This window comes from Colletotrichum tamarilloi, assembly GCF_030869305.1.
Source record: "Colletotrichum tamarilloi strain Tom-12 chromosome Unknown Scaffold_5.1, whole genome shotgun sequence".
NCBI classification, from domain to species: Eukaryota; Fungi; Ascomycota; class Sordariomycetes; order Glomerellales; family Glomerellaceae; genus Colletotrichum; species Colletotrichum tamarilloi.
In genome coordinates, this window is record NW_026849388.1 from 945,613 (window position 1) to 964,953 (window position 19,341).

At 51.4% G+C, this 19,341-nt stretch overlaps 7 protein-coding genes across 7 annotated transcripts; 2 read left to right on the forward strand and 5 right to left on the reverse strand.

Annotated features, from left to right (window-relative positions):
• Window positions 1–819: 819 nt before the first annotated feature.
• CTAM01_02425 (methyltransferase domain-containing protein) lies at window positions 820–2,407 on the reverse strand (the record flags this gene model as incomplete). Its single annotated transcript, XM_060518463.1, has 11 exons — window positions 820–895; window positions 949–1,371; window positions 1,434–1,571; window positions 1,623–1,660; window positions 1,721–1,743; window positions 1,797–1,919; window positions 1,980–1,998; window positions 2,056–2,090; window positions 2,136–2,226; window positions 2,276–2,317; window positions 2,378–2,407. 11 exons carry the CDS (start codon window positions 2,405–2,407, stop codon window positions 820–822), a joined length of 1,038 nt encoding a protein of 345 aa, XP_060387096.1.
• A 569-nt stretch (window positions 2,408–2,976) lies between these two features.
• CTAM01_02426 (TAM domain methyltransferase) lies at window positions 2,977–3,861 on the reverse strand (the record flags this gene model as incomplete). The annotated part of the gene is made up of 4 exons (XM_060518464.1): window positions 2,977–3,031; window positions 3,093–3,515; window positions 3,575–3,712; window positions 3,770–3,861. The coding sequence occupies 4 exons, from the start codon at window positions 3,859–3,861 to the stop codon at window positions 2,977–2,979; spliced, it is 708 nt and encodes a 235-aa protein (XP_060387097.1).
• A 1,516-nt stretch (window positions 3,862–5,377) lies between these two features.
• On the reverse strand, window positions 5,378–5,751 carry CTAM01_02427 (uncharacterized protein; the record flags this gene model as incomplete). The annotated part of the gene is made up of 2 exons (XM_060518465.1): window positions 5,378–5,657; window positions 5,717–5,751. The coding sequence occupies 2 exons, from the start codon at window positions 5,749–5,751 to the stop codon at window positions 5,378–5,380; spliced, it is 315 nt and encodes a 104-aa protein (XP_060387098.1).
• Window positions 5,752–6,199: 448 nt separating this feature from the next.
• On the reverse strand, window positions 6,200–6,883 carry CTAM01_02428 (uncharacterized protein; the record flags this gene model as incomplete). The annotated part of the gene is made up of 2 exons (XM_060518466.1): window positions 6,200–6,602; window positions 6,660–6,883. The coding sequence occupies 2 exons, from the start codon at window positions 6,881–6,883 to the stop codon at window positions 6,200–6,202; spliced, it is 627 nt and encodes a 208-aa protein (XP_060387099.1).
• An 889-nt stretch (window positions 6,884–7,772) lies between these two features.
• Window positions 7,773–9,833, forward strand: CTAM01_02429 (uncharacterized protein; the record flags this gene model as incomplete). The annotated part of the gene is made up of 1 exon (XM_060518467.1): window positions 7,773–9,833. The coding sequence occupies one exon, from the start codon at window positions 7,773–7,775 to the stop codon at window positions 9,831–9,833; it is 2,061 nt and encodes a 686-aa protein (XP_060387100.1).
• Window positions 9,834–11,730: 1,897 nt separating this feature from the next.
• CTAM01_02430 (uncharacterized protein) lies at window positions 11,731–12,648 on the forward strand (the record flags this gene model as incomplete). Its single annotated transcript, XM_060518468.1, has 1 exon — window positions 11,731–12,648. The coding sequence occupies one exon, from the start codon at window positions 11,731–11,733 to the stop codon at window positions 12,646–12,648; it is 918 nt and encodes a 305-aa protein (XP_060387101.1).
• A 977-nt stretch (window positions 12,649–13,625) lies between these two features.
• On the reverse strand, window positions 13,626–15,866 carry CTAM01_02431 (HSF-type DNA-binding protein; the record flags this gene model as incomplete). Its single annotated transcript, XM_060518469.1, has 6 exons — window positions 13,626–14,458; window positions 14,514–14,933; window positions 14,988–15,055; window positions 15,107–15,205; window positions 15,259–15,608; window positions 15,771–15,866. Coding segments are annotated over 6 exons (1,866 nt in total), but the record flags the coding sequence as incomplete, so codon positions are not given.
• Between the last annotated feature and the right edge of the window lie 3,475 nt (window positions 15,867–19,341).

The window sequence follows — 19,341 nt, forward strand, 5'->3', positions numbered from 1 at the left end:
GCAGAAGAGGACCCCTTGTTGGTTTCCCAATAACCATCCGCCACTCCCCGCTCTGAGGTCTGTTGGATCGAGTGAAATCATGTTTGTCACCTTTTGATTGGGTCAAATCGTTTGGATGAGCTCGCCTGCATATGCAAGGTGGTCAGGACCAGTGCGGAATTTACCCGGTTGACCAGAGTACTTCCAAGTTAGAATGCCAGATGCGTGACAGATCAGGATGCCGGTCAACAAGAGATGCATTATCTATTTGCCTAGGTATCATTTCTAACTTTCTTGTTCTCTTGGATATCTCTCTTATCTTCAAGATTAGTATCGCTTTCCTCAGAGAATATTCTTCGAAAGAAGAATATAATTTAGAACAGTAGAAGAATAATTGAAGAAGCTAGAGCGGCAAACCGTCATGCCATTCACTTGATTGCAAACAAGTTGCTAGATTCGATGGCCATTTCTGCGTGGCCGAGAATGTATTTGGCGCCCAGCCGTACGAATGAATGACATAGTGATCTTCCACTTCTCCCCTCTCTGTTACTATGGCATTTTCTACCATCGCTCTACTTAAGTGGGTTATCTCCAGCATACGCCACATACGTGGCATACTGGAAACGAGAAAGGCGAGGTAGACGTACCAGCGGCGGATTCTACTGTCACTCACTTTTCATGGAAAGGCCGAACGGAAGATATCATAATTTTACCATCGCACATTCCGAACACAAGCTTAGGAGTCCAAGTCTCGTTATTCCAAAGCATCCAATTGCCCTGAGAAGATCTCTCATCTACCTGAGAGTAGTTATTCCTACTACTTACTTGTGAAAGCTATATTCAGACAGCACTGACACCGGCAGGCCCCTCTTGAGACTCCTCCTGCTTCTCAGGCTTCCGGCCCCAAGTTGCATAACTAGAGGGCAAGTCAGTCAATATGTCTCACAAAAAGTAGGGATCTAGACTTACACGTCGAAGTAGGCGTGGACTTTTTGTTGCCTTAACTCTTCCCGAGCCCCGGCGCAGAATACCACCGTCTCCTCCCGCGACCATCCCAGAACGCGAGTAAACAGAGCAAGAGAGAGAGCTTCCAGGCTTTCCATGGTGATAGAACGGCACCACATGCCCAGCTCATGCTCCTTGGTCCCCCTCTCAGGCCAGGTTCCTATCGGCCAGATCTCCTTCCTCTCCTGCACATCCTCGAATCCAGCGTCCTCGAGCATCTTCTTGAACTTCGGAGCATCATTAAGCGGCTGCCCAATCAAATCAGTGCCCTCCATGATCAATTTCGACCACTGGTAGATAAGTGAATCTTCCGGCATAGTACCATCGGTGCAGAGTAAAGGAAAGACATTGTCCTGAATTTCCAAGTATCCGCCCGGTTCAAGATTTCTGTGTTCCCAGAGTATCAGTTCCATTCTGAAGCGGTATGGCCATGAAGTTTTTTGACTTACTCGAAGGCTTTGGCAACGAACTCTGCACGGTCCTTGAATGCAGCATTCATGGACCGAGAAAAGATGAAGTCAAATGCCTCTGACCAAGTCCACTCTTTCTCAACATCGTCGACCTCGAACTGACAGTTCGGCGGGACGCTATTTCGTCAGCACGCTAGCTTTCCGCCTGGCAGATCAGCGTTGACTAACAATTTAGGTTGTATAGGGCTTAGGTCAACGCCGAGGACCTGCGTTTTTTCGATTAGGTTCGCTCAAATCATGATTCGGTGCACGATGAGAGAGCTCACAAATGATTCCGGGTTATCATCCGCTTCAGTGGTTTAGCATAGTGACAAGCTGTCGCGGGTAACTCGGTGGACTTACCGTAGTCAAGAGCCCAAATACCAGTCCCGGTTCCAATGTCAAGAACTCTTTTGGCGCCAGTCTTCTTGGGACAATTGCATGGCTCACCATCGTAGGTCAACTTCCACAGGTGATGAGAGAAATCTGTCAATGGCAGTCAGTGCCACGGATGCTCCTTGAGAAGGGTTGGTGTTGAGACTTTACCCAGACGGTCCTGTTCTTGCTACTTTGTAGATTAGCATTGACCTCATTCTCACACATTATGGTAGTTATGACGTACTTCGTCGTTGGGAGCGAGGTAGCCTAGCACATAGCCTGTAAGTGATGGGTCAAGGATCAAAGCCGCAGAGATCTACTTACTACCATCGCTCACCCTATGGTATGTGCGGCCATTTTCTCTACGGTAGTCCAGAATGCTGGATCGTAAGGAAGCTGTCGATTCTTCAACAGACTATCGTCTGTGAGCCGGGAAATGTCATCCAAGAATCCAATTTGCTTACAGATCCACCTATGGATGAGGTGTCATCATCAGTCCTGTCATCCTATCGGTCGAATTAGCATGTTAATCCATCGAATCTTAACGTGGAGGGCGTTGCGCTCACCTCAGCGAGATTCTGCGCGTTTTCAGCCATGTTTCCTGTCAATTCCCGCCAAATTCTTCGGTATTGTCGAGTTGTAGTGTCAGGCTTGGAGTGTAGTTGGCAAGATTGAGGGGAAAGAAAGAAAGTCGAATGTTGCGTCGTGGCTGTTGGGACCGAGGTAGTATCCTTCTTTTGCACTTCCAACAACCAACAAACAGACCCGCTTGCAGGTGCTTCCAGATGCGTTATTCTACTCCGTGATTGGCCTGCACTGTCTTCGTCAAATATCGTCTGCATATTGGCGAGCTGTTCGACAAGGGTCAAGAAAGCGAGTCCCATAACACATGGGGTTAGATTCAGTTGACCTTATCCCAGCTGGTAGGTGCGATGTCCTTCCCTCTGCAGAAACATCAATCAATTCAAAATACTCTTTCAAAGCTCCCAAAGGCTTATGCAGCTCCATTATGGCTCTTTTCACTGGTTGAAATATCGCAATATTTGGACTTCAACAGCTGTCTACCTACAATCCACAGCGACTAAGATTGGAGACTGCCTTGGTTTTGAACGAACTCTAGATGGTATTATGAAGTAAGAAGCACGATGTGCCATGTCATGTCTAACTAGGTAGTCTCTGGTCTTGCTTTCTTCTGAGGCTTCCGTCCCCAGGCAGCGTACCTAATTAAAGCAGTTAGCTAACCAGAACTATACGGGCCAATGTCAGTCGGAGACTACTTACGCATTGAAGTAGCCGTGAACCCTTTGGTGAATCAATTCCTCTCTAACCCCTGCACAGAACACCAGAACCTGCACTCGACTCCAGCCAAGCACGCGTGTGAACAAGGCCATGCAAATCGGCTCAAGGCTTTCCAAGGTACCCTCTCTACAGCAGATTCCCAGTTCTCTCTGTTTCAAATCTTTTTGCTGCCATGGACTAATTGGCCATTTCTCTTGTCGCCCCTGGACATCCTCAAACCCGGCATCCTCGAGCAACTGCTTGAAGGTAGGCGCCACAGTCATTGACTTCCCCACAATGTTCGTGGCTTCAATAACGAGCTGAGTCCACTTCAGGACTTGGGAGTCTGCAGGCATGGAACCATCATCACAGAAGATGGGAAACTCGTTGTCTTGGATCTCGAGATACCCTCCCGGTTCCAGGTTGCTTAGAATTGTCGTAAGCTAAAGCAGAATCCCACGCATGCCCTAGGGCGGAGCACTTACTCGTAGGCTTGCTTGATGGTGTCGGACCAGCTTTTGAAACTTCCAACCATTGATCTGATCATTATGAAGTCGAAGAGCTCTGTCCAAGTCCATTCTTCCTCAAGATCATCGATTTCAAAGCGGCAATTGACCGGAACGCTTTGAAGAACGGTCAAAATATGGCTCCCTTCACGCCGCTAACGAAGAATTACTCACTAGATGGGTTGGATAGGGCTTAGATCAACACCGATAACCTGGCTTGCCTCGTCAATGGAATTTCGTGCTTCGGAAAACAGTTCCTCTGACATACTCTTGCTTCGGGGTGAGCTTCCGCTGTTAAACCGTTAGCGATGACCTTGAAACCCGTGTCAAGTTATTCTCAAGCCATCCCACCTACCATAATCAAGGGCCCAGATGCCCGTCCCAGTTCCAACATCCAAGACTCGCCTGGCGCCCTCGACTTTGGGGCAATTACATAGCTTCCCATCCCAAGTAATTATCCACAAATGGTTGGCGAAATCTAAAATCGGCTGTTGGATTGCGTGTCCAAGATCTAGGAAGCAGACTGACACGTACCTAAACGGTCCTGTTCCGTCTGCGTTGGGCATTTCAAGTAAGTCAGGACGACTCCTCGAGATACGAAAGATACCTCACCTCATCGTTAGGAAGATAGTACTCTGTTCGATGGTCTCAGTAAATACTTTTCAGAGCTAACGATCGCGACAAACCTACTCCCATCACTGACCCTGTGATACGTGCGTCCATTTTCCTTCCGATAATCAAGGATACTCGATCGCAAAGAAAAAAGGGAATCATGGATAGACTGTTTGCTATCAACATTGCGGAAGCTAACTATCTTTGCGTGAGATACTAACATTGCCACTTGTAGTTGAGGCGCCGTCGTTGTCTCGAGGATTCTGTCTACCATTTTAGCACGGATCATGTATTCGAACTTCTGTCAAGGCTGGAATCGTACATATTCCGGAACACTGTCTCTATTTTCGGCCATAGTTTGCTTAGAGATTGCGCAGTCTGCATGTATCGGCCCGAACAAGAGAACGGCTTTAAGAGGGCACACTGGATCAAGATTGAGGGGAAAGACGGGGTTAAATGCTATTTCCTGGGCGAAGCTGTTGGCAGCGAGGCGACCCCCGTTGTGTATCCACAAGAAGGTGTTCGTACGGCGCAAGCGCCAGCAACTCCACTCGTTGGTTTCTCGGATTTCGTTCGGATCGAATGATTGGGCTGAATCTCGTTGGTCAACTCATTTGTGTGTGCACCGACTTGCATGGTCGGTCTCTGAACCTAATCTGGCCAGAACGGCGGAAATGCAGGGGTCCTTTGGGAAAACATAGTTGGCGACAAACAAAGCGGTATGGATTTGTTCGAGGTCTATGCTAATTACCCGATTCGAGAAGTAATTGAACCCATGAAGAGAGTGCATGCGCACTAAAGCCCCTCTACCCTTCGAGATGCAGCCCCCTATCTGTTCACTATTACAAATATCACGGACGAAGATGTGTCTATCGGATGTCACGGCCCTAAGGTAAGAAGGGGACTTGAAATTAGGATCGATCGGAGACTAGAACAGCCCAAAGCCTCAACTCTTCTCGGATGAGACCTTCCCTCATGTCTTCATGCCTATATAGATCTTTACACTGATGCCACGGTGCAGATCTACCTGCAGTTCGCGTCTCTCCTAACTCCGAGAAAAGATGTTTCTTGCTTCTTCAACGTCAAATGCGTGAGCAAAGATCTAGGTGAAATATTTTGTATGGAGTTACCCAAAGCTTTCCGCTTTAGCACTCGTATGGTAGTCCAACTTCAGCAACTCCCGTAGTGAACTCCAGTAGAGCTAGTCTTATTGGTTGGTGAGTCCGTTGAATCGTCTGACTTGTGTTTCGTAAAGCTCTGCTGGAAGGTTTTGATGGCTCTAGTTGCTCGGCTTCTGTGGTGATCGATGGCAGACTTCAAGTCCCGAGGGTTGTGGGAAAGAGGCACGAGGGTGTTGCCGTCTTGGAGATGTTCCTGCTGAAACCGAGCCAGTTGGGATTGTCGAGGTATGTGTTTATCAACAGGGTTGATCCGAGGAACAGTTGAATCACTGGGTTTAGAGAAAGGTTAACACCGTCTTCTCAATGGCGAGAAAGAGCTTCAACTTACATCCCATGATCAGGACTAGAACCAGGAGAAGACATGGCCGCGACTCACAGCAACGAATGAGATTCCTCAATGAAGTTATTACATCGAAGCTCGGTGGTCTCGACTTGCTGGAACAAAATCCTCTACGATACTGGCGAGGGGAGGGTCTTATACAAGATCAAAACCTTGGCCGAGTGCGGCTGGGAAGACTGTATATAACGGCAGTCATTTCAAGGTGAACAGGTTTGGGACGGACATGAGGTACTGGCGAACTGCCAATGATGCTCTCGAAGCCAAATCAACTTGAGCAAGAGCTATTGAGTTTGACACAGGAAGAATAACACAATGGTCCGCCGGTGACCCGCGGCCGTTCGCACATGGACTTGATTTAACCGCCATCCCACCGTCACCGGTGATTTGCCCCAGAGTGGAGATGACCAACTTCGCATACTGCTTCACACCCCCTCGTCGTGCCGGATTCAACCTGGCTTGCTCCTCCTAAGGCTACGGGCCGTTACACCCACTTCCAGCGTCCCAGAAACCCGGTGCGTGGCAAGTCGGGAGGCTGTCTAGGCCCTTCATGGTATCGTCTCCGTTCATGAATCCCTCAGGTAGTCTTCTTTCATCCTTCGAGAACATGCAAGGACACTCGACACCTTCCTCAAGGAGAAGCTCGTGTGTCGACTTGGGAAGATTACTCTTGGACCCCGGAAGAATACTGGTCACATACTGCCCAGCATGCATGGTATAAGCCACGACGATCTTGAGGGATAATCTCGTAGTCTCCACCACATGGTTCTCGGAGGTCTCCAAGGCGCTAATAACACGGCACCGGCATTCAATGAGACGTTGCACATGTTTCTTGTCGGGGAAATGAGGTCCCTGCCGGCGTTTGAGGTCGGGGACACTGCGGAAAGTCCGTTACTGTCTCCGGAGTGATTGTGGCTGGTGTTCTGCAGCTAACAAATCCAAGGGCTTCAATGGAAGCTTCATCGTGCATGCTGTGGCTAGTGCTTCTGGCTGGTTGGCTGGGATGGTGATCGAAGGCAGAAACGACAGGCAACCAGCCACAAGTTCGGCCATGTGGTGTCCCTGTATTCTGATTTGCTGGAATGCGAGCAATAGGTGATGGTTGCTGAGCCGCTCACCATGCTGCACTGATTCGGCCCTGGAGAGGTAGGGATACATCGCGTTATGAGGGACATTTCTGCCACCACCCTGGTTTATCGCTCTTTTCTCGGTGCTACATTGGCTAATGTTACACGAGGATGCTGAACAGTCACCTGGCAGCTTGTTTGAAGATTGAAGGAATGGCAGATCAAGTTGCAGTATTCAATTTAGGCCGAGGTCGCGAGGCTCCAACTGCCACGCCTCTGTGGTAAGCAGCTATTCGATCTCCAATTCTTTCCCAATTCTTATCAAGAGCCTACATACCTTACCCTGGTATGTTTCGAAAACGCCAGTGTGACTGATACACGGTTGGATGGCGGCGGCCGGCGGCGGCGAACAAAGAACTTCTCAGCCACACTCAACTCCCGCCAATTGAATATACGCTTGGGCTCTAGCCACCGAGGCTGACTCTGTGAGGAATTCGGATTCTGGGCTATTCAATGGATATGATGCCTGTAAAACCTGAAGATTTGCCATATTTCTCACGGCTATGCGGCATGATGGCCGCCGGTGTGGGAAACGAGGTGGTGTCCGCGATGTGATGTGAAGTCGGAAGAAACGTCCACAATTAAGTTCCAGGTGTCTTAGGGGACCCCAGTCATGGTCCGCGGGGAGGTCTCGGGCGATGCCGCCTTGTGGCAGGTGTTGCAGGTACACCAAATGGCTCGTGCAGCCAATGGAGCTCCCCTGTTCCCAGCAAGTCCCAACGCCATCTTCGCCTGTACAACTCCCCTGCCTCTCGTTGACCACCTTGCCTGAATAGGACGGTTCCCCGCGAGATGTATCTGACAGCAGGCATCTATTCACGAATGGCCTCATCAGGCACACCATGATGGGATATGTCAGTCAAAATATCGACTAGGTGACGACCGTGTGCCTTTTGAAGGGGGCATAACAAGCTAGCAAGATGCTTGAGGAAGTAATGCCGCTGTATGAACCCCTCGATGCTGGCAAGTCAGAAATCAGGCTTCTCGAATATGTCAGCTTCTCTGGTCAGCCGTCCCTGAGACTCAGTTCGGTATCTCTCGACGAAAAGCCTGTATACACAGCCCTATCATACGTCTGGGGAGATGCTTCCATCACTGAGTCAATCCTTTTGAACGACCAGGAGTTTCAAGCAACCAAAAACCTCTTCCACGCTCTTCAGCATCTCCAAGATCATTGGATAGACACGTTTCCTGGCCGACATCCACAAGGCTTCAGACTCTGGGTGGATGCCCTTTGCATCAACCAACAAGATGTCGCGGAACGAAATCAGCAAGTGCAACTGATGCGGCGAGTTTACGCGAGTGCCGAGCTCGCGTTCTCGTGGCTCGGAACGGATACCGAGGAGATTGGCGCAGCATTTGAAACGATCAACCTGGTGGCTCACGAAATGGACAAAGTCGTAGGACGACGCCACATTGGAGGAGTTGAGCCGCACGAACTGATCAGCTGGATGAAAGATTGGCCACAGCTCATCTTGGCTGATATAGGACCTGAAAACGACTGGCATTCCAATCAGTCGTGGAAGAGCGTTCGGTCTCTTTTCATCCTACCTTACTGGTTTCGCGTATGGGTAGTTCAAGAGATTGTCCTCGCAGAGAACCTGGTTTTGTTGTCTGGGAAGTCTTCTGTTGACTGGATAGCGCTTTTCCTCACATGCAGTTGGATTGGAAGGTTGAAAGAGATCCGGAGCTACTTGCAGAAGCCTTCGTGGATGGTTGATTCTGCCTGGCTCAGCATCACGTCGTCCGATAGGGTGCCATGGCACAATCCCATGCGACTCATGAAGGCGAAGCACCTACACAAACGACCAGAAACGCTGAGTGCAGACGAGTGGGAGAGCTGGGGCTGGCAATTGATGAGCTGGAACCACACCCTCTCCGCCACCGACCCCAAGGATAATATCTATGGCTTGCTTGGTCTCACAAATTTACCCCTGATTCCCGACTACAGCCCGGACGTCTCGGTTGCTTCGGTATATGTCGAGTACTTTGCTCAGAATCTTGCATACTGGAAACGAACAGGACGAGGCAAAGAGCTTGAACTTCTTCCAATGGCTGGCCTACACATGACCATGGGGGCGACTCAACCACTGGTCACCCCAGACCTCCCGACGTGGGTTCCGAACTACCCACACGCATGGATTGAATCAAATAGGTTGTTTGAGCCGATCATAGGAGACGCTGATAACGGAGTTTTCGGGTCAAATGTCCTAGATGCGAACATCTCGGGCGAAAGACACTTACTAGTGTCCGGCATTCGTATCGGCAAGGTACTTCGCAACCTACCGAAGCCAACATTATTCGATACTGAGAACAAGCTTGTCAAACTCACCGAACAACTGATAACTAGTAATAATCAGTTTTCCAATGGTATGACTGCGCAGGAGGCCGTATTTCGCGCGGTGTTCGAATCAGGCGGTCGTGGTGAAGCTGTTCTCTTTCGGTATTCCGAAGCCCGAGCTGAGATGGCTCTCGGCTTCTTGTTTCATTTGATGTACATCGATCGAGAATTCGCAGATGAACCTTTAGGACAGCGCCTATTCGAACTACTAGGCCTCGACGATAGCAGCAGTGAGGCGTTCAATAGTAGCCTCTCGAAAGCATTTATTTCTGGCCATGAAATCGAGGGCCCATGGCTGGAAAGGCTCGCAGAGTGGAATCTAGAGAATGGCCTTTCACCTGAGGTTCACGACCAGGTGAAGCCGGGTGTGAGCGCCTGGGACTGGCGTGATCGCGGGATGTTGCAGATAGGAGGAGCCGGGGGTAACTACATTGGCGTTTCCCGACAAAACATGGCTGAAGCTGGGGATGTCGTATGTGTACTGAAAGGGTCTTCGGTGCCTGTCATCTTGAGAAAGACCGAAGGCGAAGCGACTTGGAGCCTGGTTGGCACGTGTTGGGTAGCCGGGATGATGTATGGTGAGGTGAAGACTAAGCTTGATGACGCTTCCGTGAGTGTGGAGAGATTTGAATTACGTTGATCAGGGATCTCAGCAACATCAAGACGCCAGACATGAGAGGCCACAATCATCATGTAATCGCTCAATTCTCTTGAAATACGCTTAAGACACTTTGCGGAATAGTTTGCGCAAAGACTTGCCCCCGATCCATCGCTCGTGCCATCATATGGTTGACACCTACTTTCCCCAAATCATGTAAAGCTTTAACTCCATCATCACTGACTAAAAGTTACATTATTGAGATGATTTAGCTCAAATAATTCCATTTAAATTGGACAAAATCAACATTAGTAGCTGCGGTAGTGCCTCATAGGTGAATCTTACTTCCACGAAGGCGGCTGGATGGTACTCTGTGCCATTGGTGCCTGAGTATTCCGTCCGCCCCTGGCCATTCATCCCAACGCCGTCATCGCCTCTGTGGCTCAACCCACAGCCTGCACCCTTCATGACTATTCGCGTTGGAGAGTCTGTCGGGGTGATGAGAGGGTGCACTTGGCAGAAAGTTTTGATTGTGTCTTCTCACACTGGCGCATACGACCTTGCCATTTAAAGTCTGTTGTTCGCCCGGGGCGTCGCACGTCAGTAACATATCTTGCTATTTTGCCATTCGCGTGCATTTTATTTTACCTATCTTACTAAGCGATATTATTTTGCCCGCGTGAATCTTTGTACCTCGAGTATCTCGATATTGAGGTTTCTTGGCGGTTCAATTCCCGTCGTGGGCACTTCTTTTTATAGCCGTTCTCACGTTCGCCGCGTAAAAATGTGCTTGGAATTCATGGTACAGACCGACCCCGTCTGAGTAAATAGCTAGAAAGGCCGTAAATCAAAGAGAAGAAAAAATCGTTAAGTAGAAAAAGTATTTCACCGATAAGGAATCGAACCAAAAACTTAGGTGTCAGGTCAATGGTCGAGGGGACTGAGATCCACACTCGGGTCTTCCCCCATGAACCCCTCGACCATTTCACCCGAATCACTTAAGTGACAGGAGTGAAGGAGGAAAGAACCAAGTACTCTCCGACCTCCAAAGATTCCGGTTTTCCCAGGACTGCTCTTGCATATAAAATGAGATTATTCGAGAGACCTGTTTATCGAAAGCAATGCCTCATGATATCGCAGAGTCCCTCGCGACAGTTCGAAAAGGCGTGCGATCTTGGGCCCTGAGAACCACCCTCCTTCGAGAAGATTCTCACCCTGGTAGTATGAGGGCCGTATCACTCTTAGGTCTTCAGGTTTCCCCCCCTTGGTTCTATGCAGGCCAGCCATATCCCGAGGTTGCCCTGGCACACTGGACACTGTCCGTACTCAGTTCCAACACACCACCATGATGCACGTTATCCCTAGGTTCTTAAATCCCCTTCAGCAATTAAATAATACTCAGAGATTCGTGAAGCTTGAAAAAGAAAATGACCGCTGTCTATGACTGCCTAATGGATTGGATCAAATGCACTCACATCCTCCGTGCCGGACCGTCCCCGTTCTCGGCCCGGACCCGGAGCGGGGCCGACGTCAACAAAATTACCCGCTCCTGCCCGTCACGCTGCAAAAGATCCTTCAACGTTCGATTTGTGGAGAAGGTTGCACCCACCGCCGCCCGCAGCAAAGAACACACCTCTTGCCCCCCCTGTTCGTTCGAATTTCCAGGCCCGCGCACCCGAAAATCCACGCTAAGATAAACGACGATAAGACGTCGAGCACGAGCCAACGAACTCCCCCAGTCCCCAAATTTTTTAGTCGTCCTTCCCGTCGCTTCTGCGCATCTTCTAGACGCCGATCGTCAACAGCCTCAACCTGTCGCAACGTCGAGATCGCCAACGCACTCGTGTGACCAAACCTTCGAGTCTTTGAAGCACCCCAAGACATACAGCAGCCACATCATAGAAAAATTCCATACATCTATACACATCAATTATACACAATGGCGCCAGCATCGCCGTCCGCCTCTACGGCAGCCCCCAAACTCCCCGCCTCGGCAGACTTCAACGCCCTCTACAACCGCATCTCCCTCGCCTCCGCAAAACAAGCAACCTTCCTCACCTCGATGCGCGCAAAATACCCCTCCCTAGCACGATCATCTTCCTCCTCCACACAAGCAACAACCTCCAGCAACGCCGCCACGCCAGGCACCTTTTCATCAATGTCGAAACCCACCTCCTCAACCGAGACCACAACCACAGCCACCTCAACAACCAGCCGCCCCCGAGCTCCCGCCGACGACGCGGACCTCCGCTTCGAAAACCCAAACACGGGCCTCGGCTTCGCGACCTCCAAAGCGGACCAGACCACCTCCGCCGCAACGCGGGACCTAAGCCGCCGCCTCCTCGGCAACAAACGCGGAGGAGGTCGCGCCGCAGACGACCCGAAAGCCCTCGCCGCCGCGGCGCTCAAGAAGCGCAGGCTACAAGACGACGAGAGCGACGAGGAGGAAGGGAGAGGTAGCTGGGGCAAGAGCAAGAAGAAGAAGACCAAAGTCCATCAGGAGGAGGGGGAGTCTGCCGGACCCGAGGCGCTCGTACACCCGGCGGCACGGGAACGGGGCGATGTCGAGATGCGCGAGGGCGGATTGGACGACACGGAAGATCAAATACACGACAATGGCCAAGACAGCAAAGAGGATGCTCCGATCGCTAGTCCGATCCAGCCGGAAATAGCGGCGATGGACCCCGCCGAGGGGGATGAGGCCGATAAGCGACCCGAGACAGACGAAGCCACCAAGGAACGGAAAAGGAATAAGAAGAAGCGGAACAAGGAGAACAAGAAAAACAAGATGGCAGCGGCCGCTGCCGCTGGAGGAGAAGGTAGCGTCGGAGCCGCTCAAAAGATATCAGTGGCCTAGGGGAAATCATAGTTCCGCACATGACGAGTGCAGACTGCGGATCAGCGACACACTGCGACTCCCTTGGCCCGAGATGCCGGGACATCATCTCGCCAAGACCGCCGCCCTCATCCCTTGAGACCCTCTGGGAATTGCATGTGCGGTAGGCACCAGCGACAAGTCTCGGAAACTGTCGAATCACACAACTGCCGCGGATTGGCTGGCTGTCACAATATTGGTCATTGCATCTTCGCATTAGATCTAGCCAAGACTTGTTGAGCATGTGCCATCAGGCCATTTACAAGCCACACACTGCTGCTATTCCTGACCAAATACCTCAATATTCAGATGTGAACATGTTATTTTTTGAATGATTATCCATTTCCTCTCGCATCCCAAATGCAGATGTCGCAAATTACACCCCGATATGGACAGCTTTGGACAAATCTTGACAAACCTTGCCGCCTGACGTCCCTTGGGTATCCCGTCTCCTGAGCTCCGACCGCAAACACACAGCCTCCATCCGAGAGTGAATAATGTGAAATGAGATATGGGATCCGCACTTGTTCTGTTCGATGAGACGCCATTGTGACGCTGAATTACTAGAGTTGCTAGTTTATAGTATGTTGTTGCTTCACGCAGTTCGGCCGTGATGCAGTAAATAACACATGGTTGATATCAATGTTGAACTTTTTGACGATTGAGAAATCCGGTTGTAAGTCGAGATTACCGTCGGTGAATCGTATTATGTAGTGACCGTTGGCTTCGTGTGTGTTTCGGGTCTTGATCCTGGAATTTTTGGTTGTAGATATGCATCTGTGCAGATCGTGTACTGATCCGAGTATGGTCCCCCTTTCTTCTATACAAGGAAAGGAATATTTCCAGGAAATCGTCGGATAGATGTGTCTATCTGATATAGAAATGTACGGGCACGCGTACGAGGAGTGTGCCATGCATAAGGATCCAACGGACGACCCTGAAGGAGGCAATTGCTTTGCTCACTGCATACGCTTGCGCTTCCGATCATCGTCGCCTCGGGGATCCTCATCCTCGTCGTCTCGTTCAGCCGTGTCAGTCGGGTTGAGGATATGCGCCATACTTCCGCGACGCGTGGGTGGTCCTGAATGATCTCTGATGGCCAAATTCTTGTTGTCCCGGTTGGCCGAGTTCCACGACCAGTTGCCAAAGGTATCCCCACCACCACCATTCGAGAAGGGTGCGCCAGGAGGTGTGGTCGGTCGCGATAGAGGCCGTACTTGGGTCGCGTTTTGCAGTGAGTAGGTGGACAGCGACTCCCTTAGGCGCTGGTCCTCCGGCGCGAGTCGGCTGGGCGAAGATGGCCAAGGTCCGGAAGGCGGTCCTGATGGAGGCCCTGAAGCAAACGGCGGCGGCGGGGCACTGGGCTGCCACCCGTGTGCCCGTATATCAGCCGATGTGTGACGTCTTGCTAGACTTCCAGGAGGCGGCTCAACCTGAGCCAAGGGATGCGGCCCCGGAGGAGGCGGAGGCGGCGCCCCCCGCAAGGGAGAAGAGGCCTGTGGCACTGAACCACCGCCAACCGAACCACCACCAATCGAGCCATAGGGTCTTCGCGTGCTGATCGAGAGATTCGAAGGCACAGGAGGCCGGTAGAAATTCTGCCCTCTGGGCTGGGGAACAGCAAGATTCGCGTTTCGTCTTGGGTCATCCTGGGGTAACTGCCGCGGCGAAACCGGTGCATTCTCCACGTTGGTGAAGTATGCTCGGCTGCTTGAGAATGGCGATTCCTGGGGATCATCAATAGTTCGGAGCATCTCGGCCTGTCTTGCCATTTCCGATTGCAAATTGAGAACTGATTCGCGCAGTGTTAGCTGCCAGCTACGTGGACCACAAAAGATGCAACTCACCATCCCGGTGCACTGGGTTGTCGGGACTAGGGACGAGACTGAGCACCGTCCTAGACAACTCTTGGTTGAATTGGAGGAGCCGTGACATTGTTTCCATCACCGCTTGCTGCTTAATATGCATGTAATGGGCATTCTCTTCACTTCTCTGCAGTCGCATGCTCAGGTCGTACAGCGTATGCTCGAGCCCAGGCATACGCATTTCGGAGCCATCGCTCGGGGGAGGCATCGGTTCCGAAGGCGTTCCGGGCTGCGAAGGGCTGGGCTTTGAGTTGGGATACTCCCGGTGAACAAGAGCATGACGTGAAGCTCGCCGTTTGATTTCACGGAGTCCAACCAGGTCGCCTCGCTTGAAATTGCCGTTTCCATGTTTGAATTCCCACAAAGCGGTCTCGGGATTTGTCGTGTGGAAAACGTCGCTCACTGTTGCCTCAATTAGCATTGGACATTTTGTGGTCAAAGGAGATGCTATCGAACCTTTATGAAACCCGTACATGTTCAATTGTCTGACGAAAGAGGATATGTTGGTGTGTTTGAAATATTGTCTAGTCGATAGTGAGTAGGTGAAGGACATATTCGAAAGCGTGTTCACCTACGCTAGAACCTTGGAAAAGTCCGCGGACGGTGACATAACGAAGCTTTCAGCACTCGCTGACCATGATATCAGATGCTGTATGCTTGGGTCCTCCAGCATGCTGAACGGTGTTAGCTATACTGCTACTGAACATTGTTCTAGACTCCTGCTCACCTGTACAGCTTATGTATGAAAGCTGTCTGCACAATCTTTGGCTGGTGCACAGCCGCGGCCGCAGCTGCGGGCGCGGCGGGCATGGCGATCGAGTTGTTCGCAGATTGGTCTGTAGGCGAGGTGTGCTTGGATGCGCCGTTGGCATCCGTATCGTTGTGCTTGCTCGAAGGAGAGGTCGTGCTGGCGTTGTTGGAGGAAGTGATCTCCATAGGCTCACCGGGAGATGGAGCAGACATTTGGATGGTCGCGGTCGGGGTTGGGATAGGTACAATGCGATTCGGAATCAGATCGGCATGACCGTTAGCAGGCAGAGGAGCTCTCTGCGGACTCTCAGTCACTGTGGCCATCCCCTCTGTAAGACGCAAGAATCCGGTTAGCTCTAGAGACAAGGGCGCAATGAATTGCGAGGAGAACGCGGTTTTGGGAATGGCAGGGAAGACAGGAGAAAGAGTTGGAGCGGTATCGAGGCGGTCGCGGTGGGTTTGAGGAAATGGTTGAGGGGCTTGTCTCACCTCATGGCTTCGCAGAACGGTATAGGCGATGCGGGCGGGTTCTGCAGCGATGCGCGCAGAGGAAGACAATGGGATAGGTCTATCGCAGGAGGTATGGGGTTGGGGTGGCTATGTGGGATCGATTCTAGTGTCGAGTGGTGCCTTTGAGCCCTTTGGCAGCTTCACGAGAAGGCTTCCTTTGGCTAGGATTGGCGAGAAACGACAGCAATGTTGGTTGAAGCAGGCGAGCGCGAGTGGGTGAGCGGTTTGGGGATTGAAGCGTCCAGCCGTGGTTCGGTTCTGCTAGCAGCAGGTCTCTGTTCCAGCTGCCGACAGGCTTCCAACGTCGGGGGATTGCTAGGTAGAGGGATGGATCTGCTGGAATGCGTCCAGATTGGCAGAGTTGAAGAAAAAGGTTCGGGGTGTTCTTCTCGTCCAGATGGGTGGCGGAACTCTCAGCGAAATACCTAGGGATGCGGGATGCGGGATGCAAGAGAATGGAAGTGGAAGTGTCGAAGTTCTAGAGTTCGAAGAGAAGGAGAAGGGTTTCCGAAGGCCAGGGCCGCCGGAAATATGACGACGAATGAGGGACAAGGACGAGGGACTGGGGGTGGGTGGTGGTGCTGATGGTGGTGCTTGTGCTGCTGCTGGCGAAGGTTTAAAGTGGCTCGACTAGATCGATAGTCGGTTGGATCTGCGAGGACACAGGAAGAAAGAAGGCCTGATTAAGGAGAGCAAGTGCCACAAGAATTGCGGGATGGTGTAAGGTAGCGTGTACTCTAGACTGTGATTCAGCAGTCAGCTTCTGAGTGGCCCCGTTCTAATTGCGGCGTCGATGTGTCAGTCGGTTGGTAAACCCAATGCTTCAAGGTACCTTTTGTCGTGTTTGGGTCAAGGAGCAAGAGAGGGAGCAAGGACGGTAGATAGCCGAAGAAGCATGTGTGGGAGAAGGAGGAGGAGTGTGAGCGACGAGTCTCTATTGAGCCCAAGCACGGTAATAGTATCCGTAATGAGAGAGAGAGAGAGAGAAAAAAGGAGAAGGCGAAAGTAATAGAAATCGAAAAAAGGGATCTCAGGTATCCAATGTCAAATGGCCGAAAGTGGGAGAGAGAAGGAGGGAGGTGTGGCGCCCGTCCCACCAGCAGCACCAAGTGAGGATGTTCAGAATGTTCAGGTCGGGGAAAGTGTCGTTATTGATGGAAGCTTGCTGATTGGGCTGAAGGAGGGGGTGGGAGGGCATCCGCGGGCGTGTGAGATGGACGGCCATGCATGGGGCGGGCCCAAGTCGCTTTGCCTTGCAGCAGCAGCAGCAGCAGCAGCACCGAATTTTAGGGGTACGAAGTACCTAGGTACGAAGCACCAAGGAGAGGACGGGAGAGCTCCTACTCGGTCACTGAATTCTTCTTTCCCACCTTCACCTCGGGCAATCACACATTCCGGTACGTATAGTACCTTAGGTACCCAGGTATCTTACCTAGGTACCTCACTCAGATATGAGATATCTCACTCCAGGTCTCTCACTCACGCACAAATACATGGGACGTATTTGTACAAAGGTATACACGCGCGCTATCTTTGCCTATCTCTCTCTCATCTCACTCACACACGCATACACATGCTGCTGCACACAACAGGGCAGGTGGCACGGCAGGACAGACGATGTGGAATGGAAGATACCGTGGAAGCTCAGGAGAGAAGGGGGAAGGGGGTGTCCGGTCCCCGCCAGCTGAAAATGGGAATGGACAGGTGGGAAAGCAGGAAAAGGTCACATTCAATCCAATGGGTGGGTGGATCTGGCTGGAGGGGGGGTCGACGGTCGTCTTCTCCTCGCTGGGATCTCAAAGCGCACCCCCTCCCACAGGTAGGGAATTAGATGTGGGTGCAGATGCTGGGGTCCCTGGTGGCATTCTCCGGAACAGGGTCAAAGGAACAAGGTTAAGGCCGATGGATGAGCTGCCAGCCAGTTACTCAAAGTCTCAAAGGCTTCTTCTCCTGCATGTATCATCCCGTGCCTCTCAGTATGGGCGAATACAGCAGTATTGTATTCTTGCTCTGGTCAGTCTACGCACGTTGAAATGGATAGCGCCCGCCGGGATCCCGTACCGCTCAGAGTCAGATTTTGGCTCGTCTGTCTACGTAAGGTAAGGTCGTAAGGTAAAGAGGTATCTCTGCAGCTACAGTACCTACCTACGCCATGAATCTGAATCGAAGAGGCGTTGAAGCCCCGTCAAGATGAGATGAAATGCAAGTCCTGATGTCTGAACCCCTGACGAGACTCTTTCCAAAATGGGCCAAGTTTGCTTCTTCTTTGCCGGGTCTTTGCTATCATACAATTCAAATTCACGAAACGTCAAACATGATGATGAAGTACACTGGCAGGCAGGGAGGGAATTGCCATTTCCCCATCCTCCAGACAATAGCCCAGACGTTCGATCGGCGAAGCTCTTGACGCTCTTAGTCACAGTCATTTGCTGATGCCCACCAGTCTAGAGGAGCACAAAGAGCTTCAGCCGCACGATGCCCTGAGCATCAAAGAGGTACATGACACCAGATAGGCCATGTCTCTTACCACTGATGAGAATGAGAGTCCGCAACTGTGTCGTACAAACTTCGACGCCAGCCAGAGATATGGCAGAGAGAAAGGGCAACGAGTGACGTCGGATCAAGTACCCTGCGTCCAGTCTAGTCCGCGCCTATCTGTCCTTGGCTGCCGTTTCCTGCCCTGCTAGGTGTCCCATCGAGTACCTATGCATACAAATAGGGAGCACCACAAGGCTTCTCATATTCGACTCCATATCTCCAGGGTCTGGGCAGCACTCTCTGCATTGACAGCCGCATGACTGCAGGTCAACCACTACATGAGGTTGCAGGTGCTTTGGACATGAGGTTCGATTGACGGTTTGAGCCATGATGAGCGAGCTAAAGGTACACTACCTTGGGCGTACAAAAAACACGGCTCGGTCTCTGGAGCGCCCGCCCGTAAGGAACCCTAAGACCGCCGGATGTTGGACCGTCGACTCGACTGTGTTTTAGCAACACGTCTTTCACCCAGCCGCTGGTCGGAGCCGGCGTCATGGCATCAAGTGGATGGTCCTGGCGTACCTATCTGCCTACCTAGCTGCACGTCTGCTTCTCCCGTGCTTTGAAGCTCAAGACGCAACTCTCGACTTACAGTGGCCAAGACACCAGCCTGCGTCGGAAACATTACACCAAGAGGCGCCTACCAGACAATGTATTTCGTTATAGCAATTCTCTCTGATTTGTAAGTTTTGGATTTTTTTGCCAGCCAAGTAAGTAGAACCGTGCCTTTGGCAGCTAGCATTGGATGTAAGGAAGGGAAAAGTATTTGCATCTCCCGTACCAGTCAAGACAGACTCTACCTAGGCAGGTAGGTATCTTAGTGCTTCAGTCAAGTACCACCCATGGTAGCAAGCAAAAGAAGGTGAGGTAAGGTAGATGGAGATGCGTACCTGCCAACTTGATACCTAGGGGTAAGATGATATTGGGAAGGCTCAGCACAGGGCACCTTCTGACTGGCCTTGCTTTTCCTTGCCTCGTGTTCTTTTCCATTCGTTAAACAGACAGTCAGACA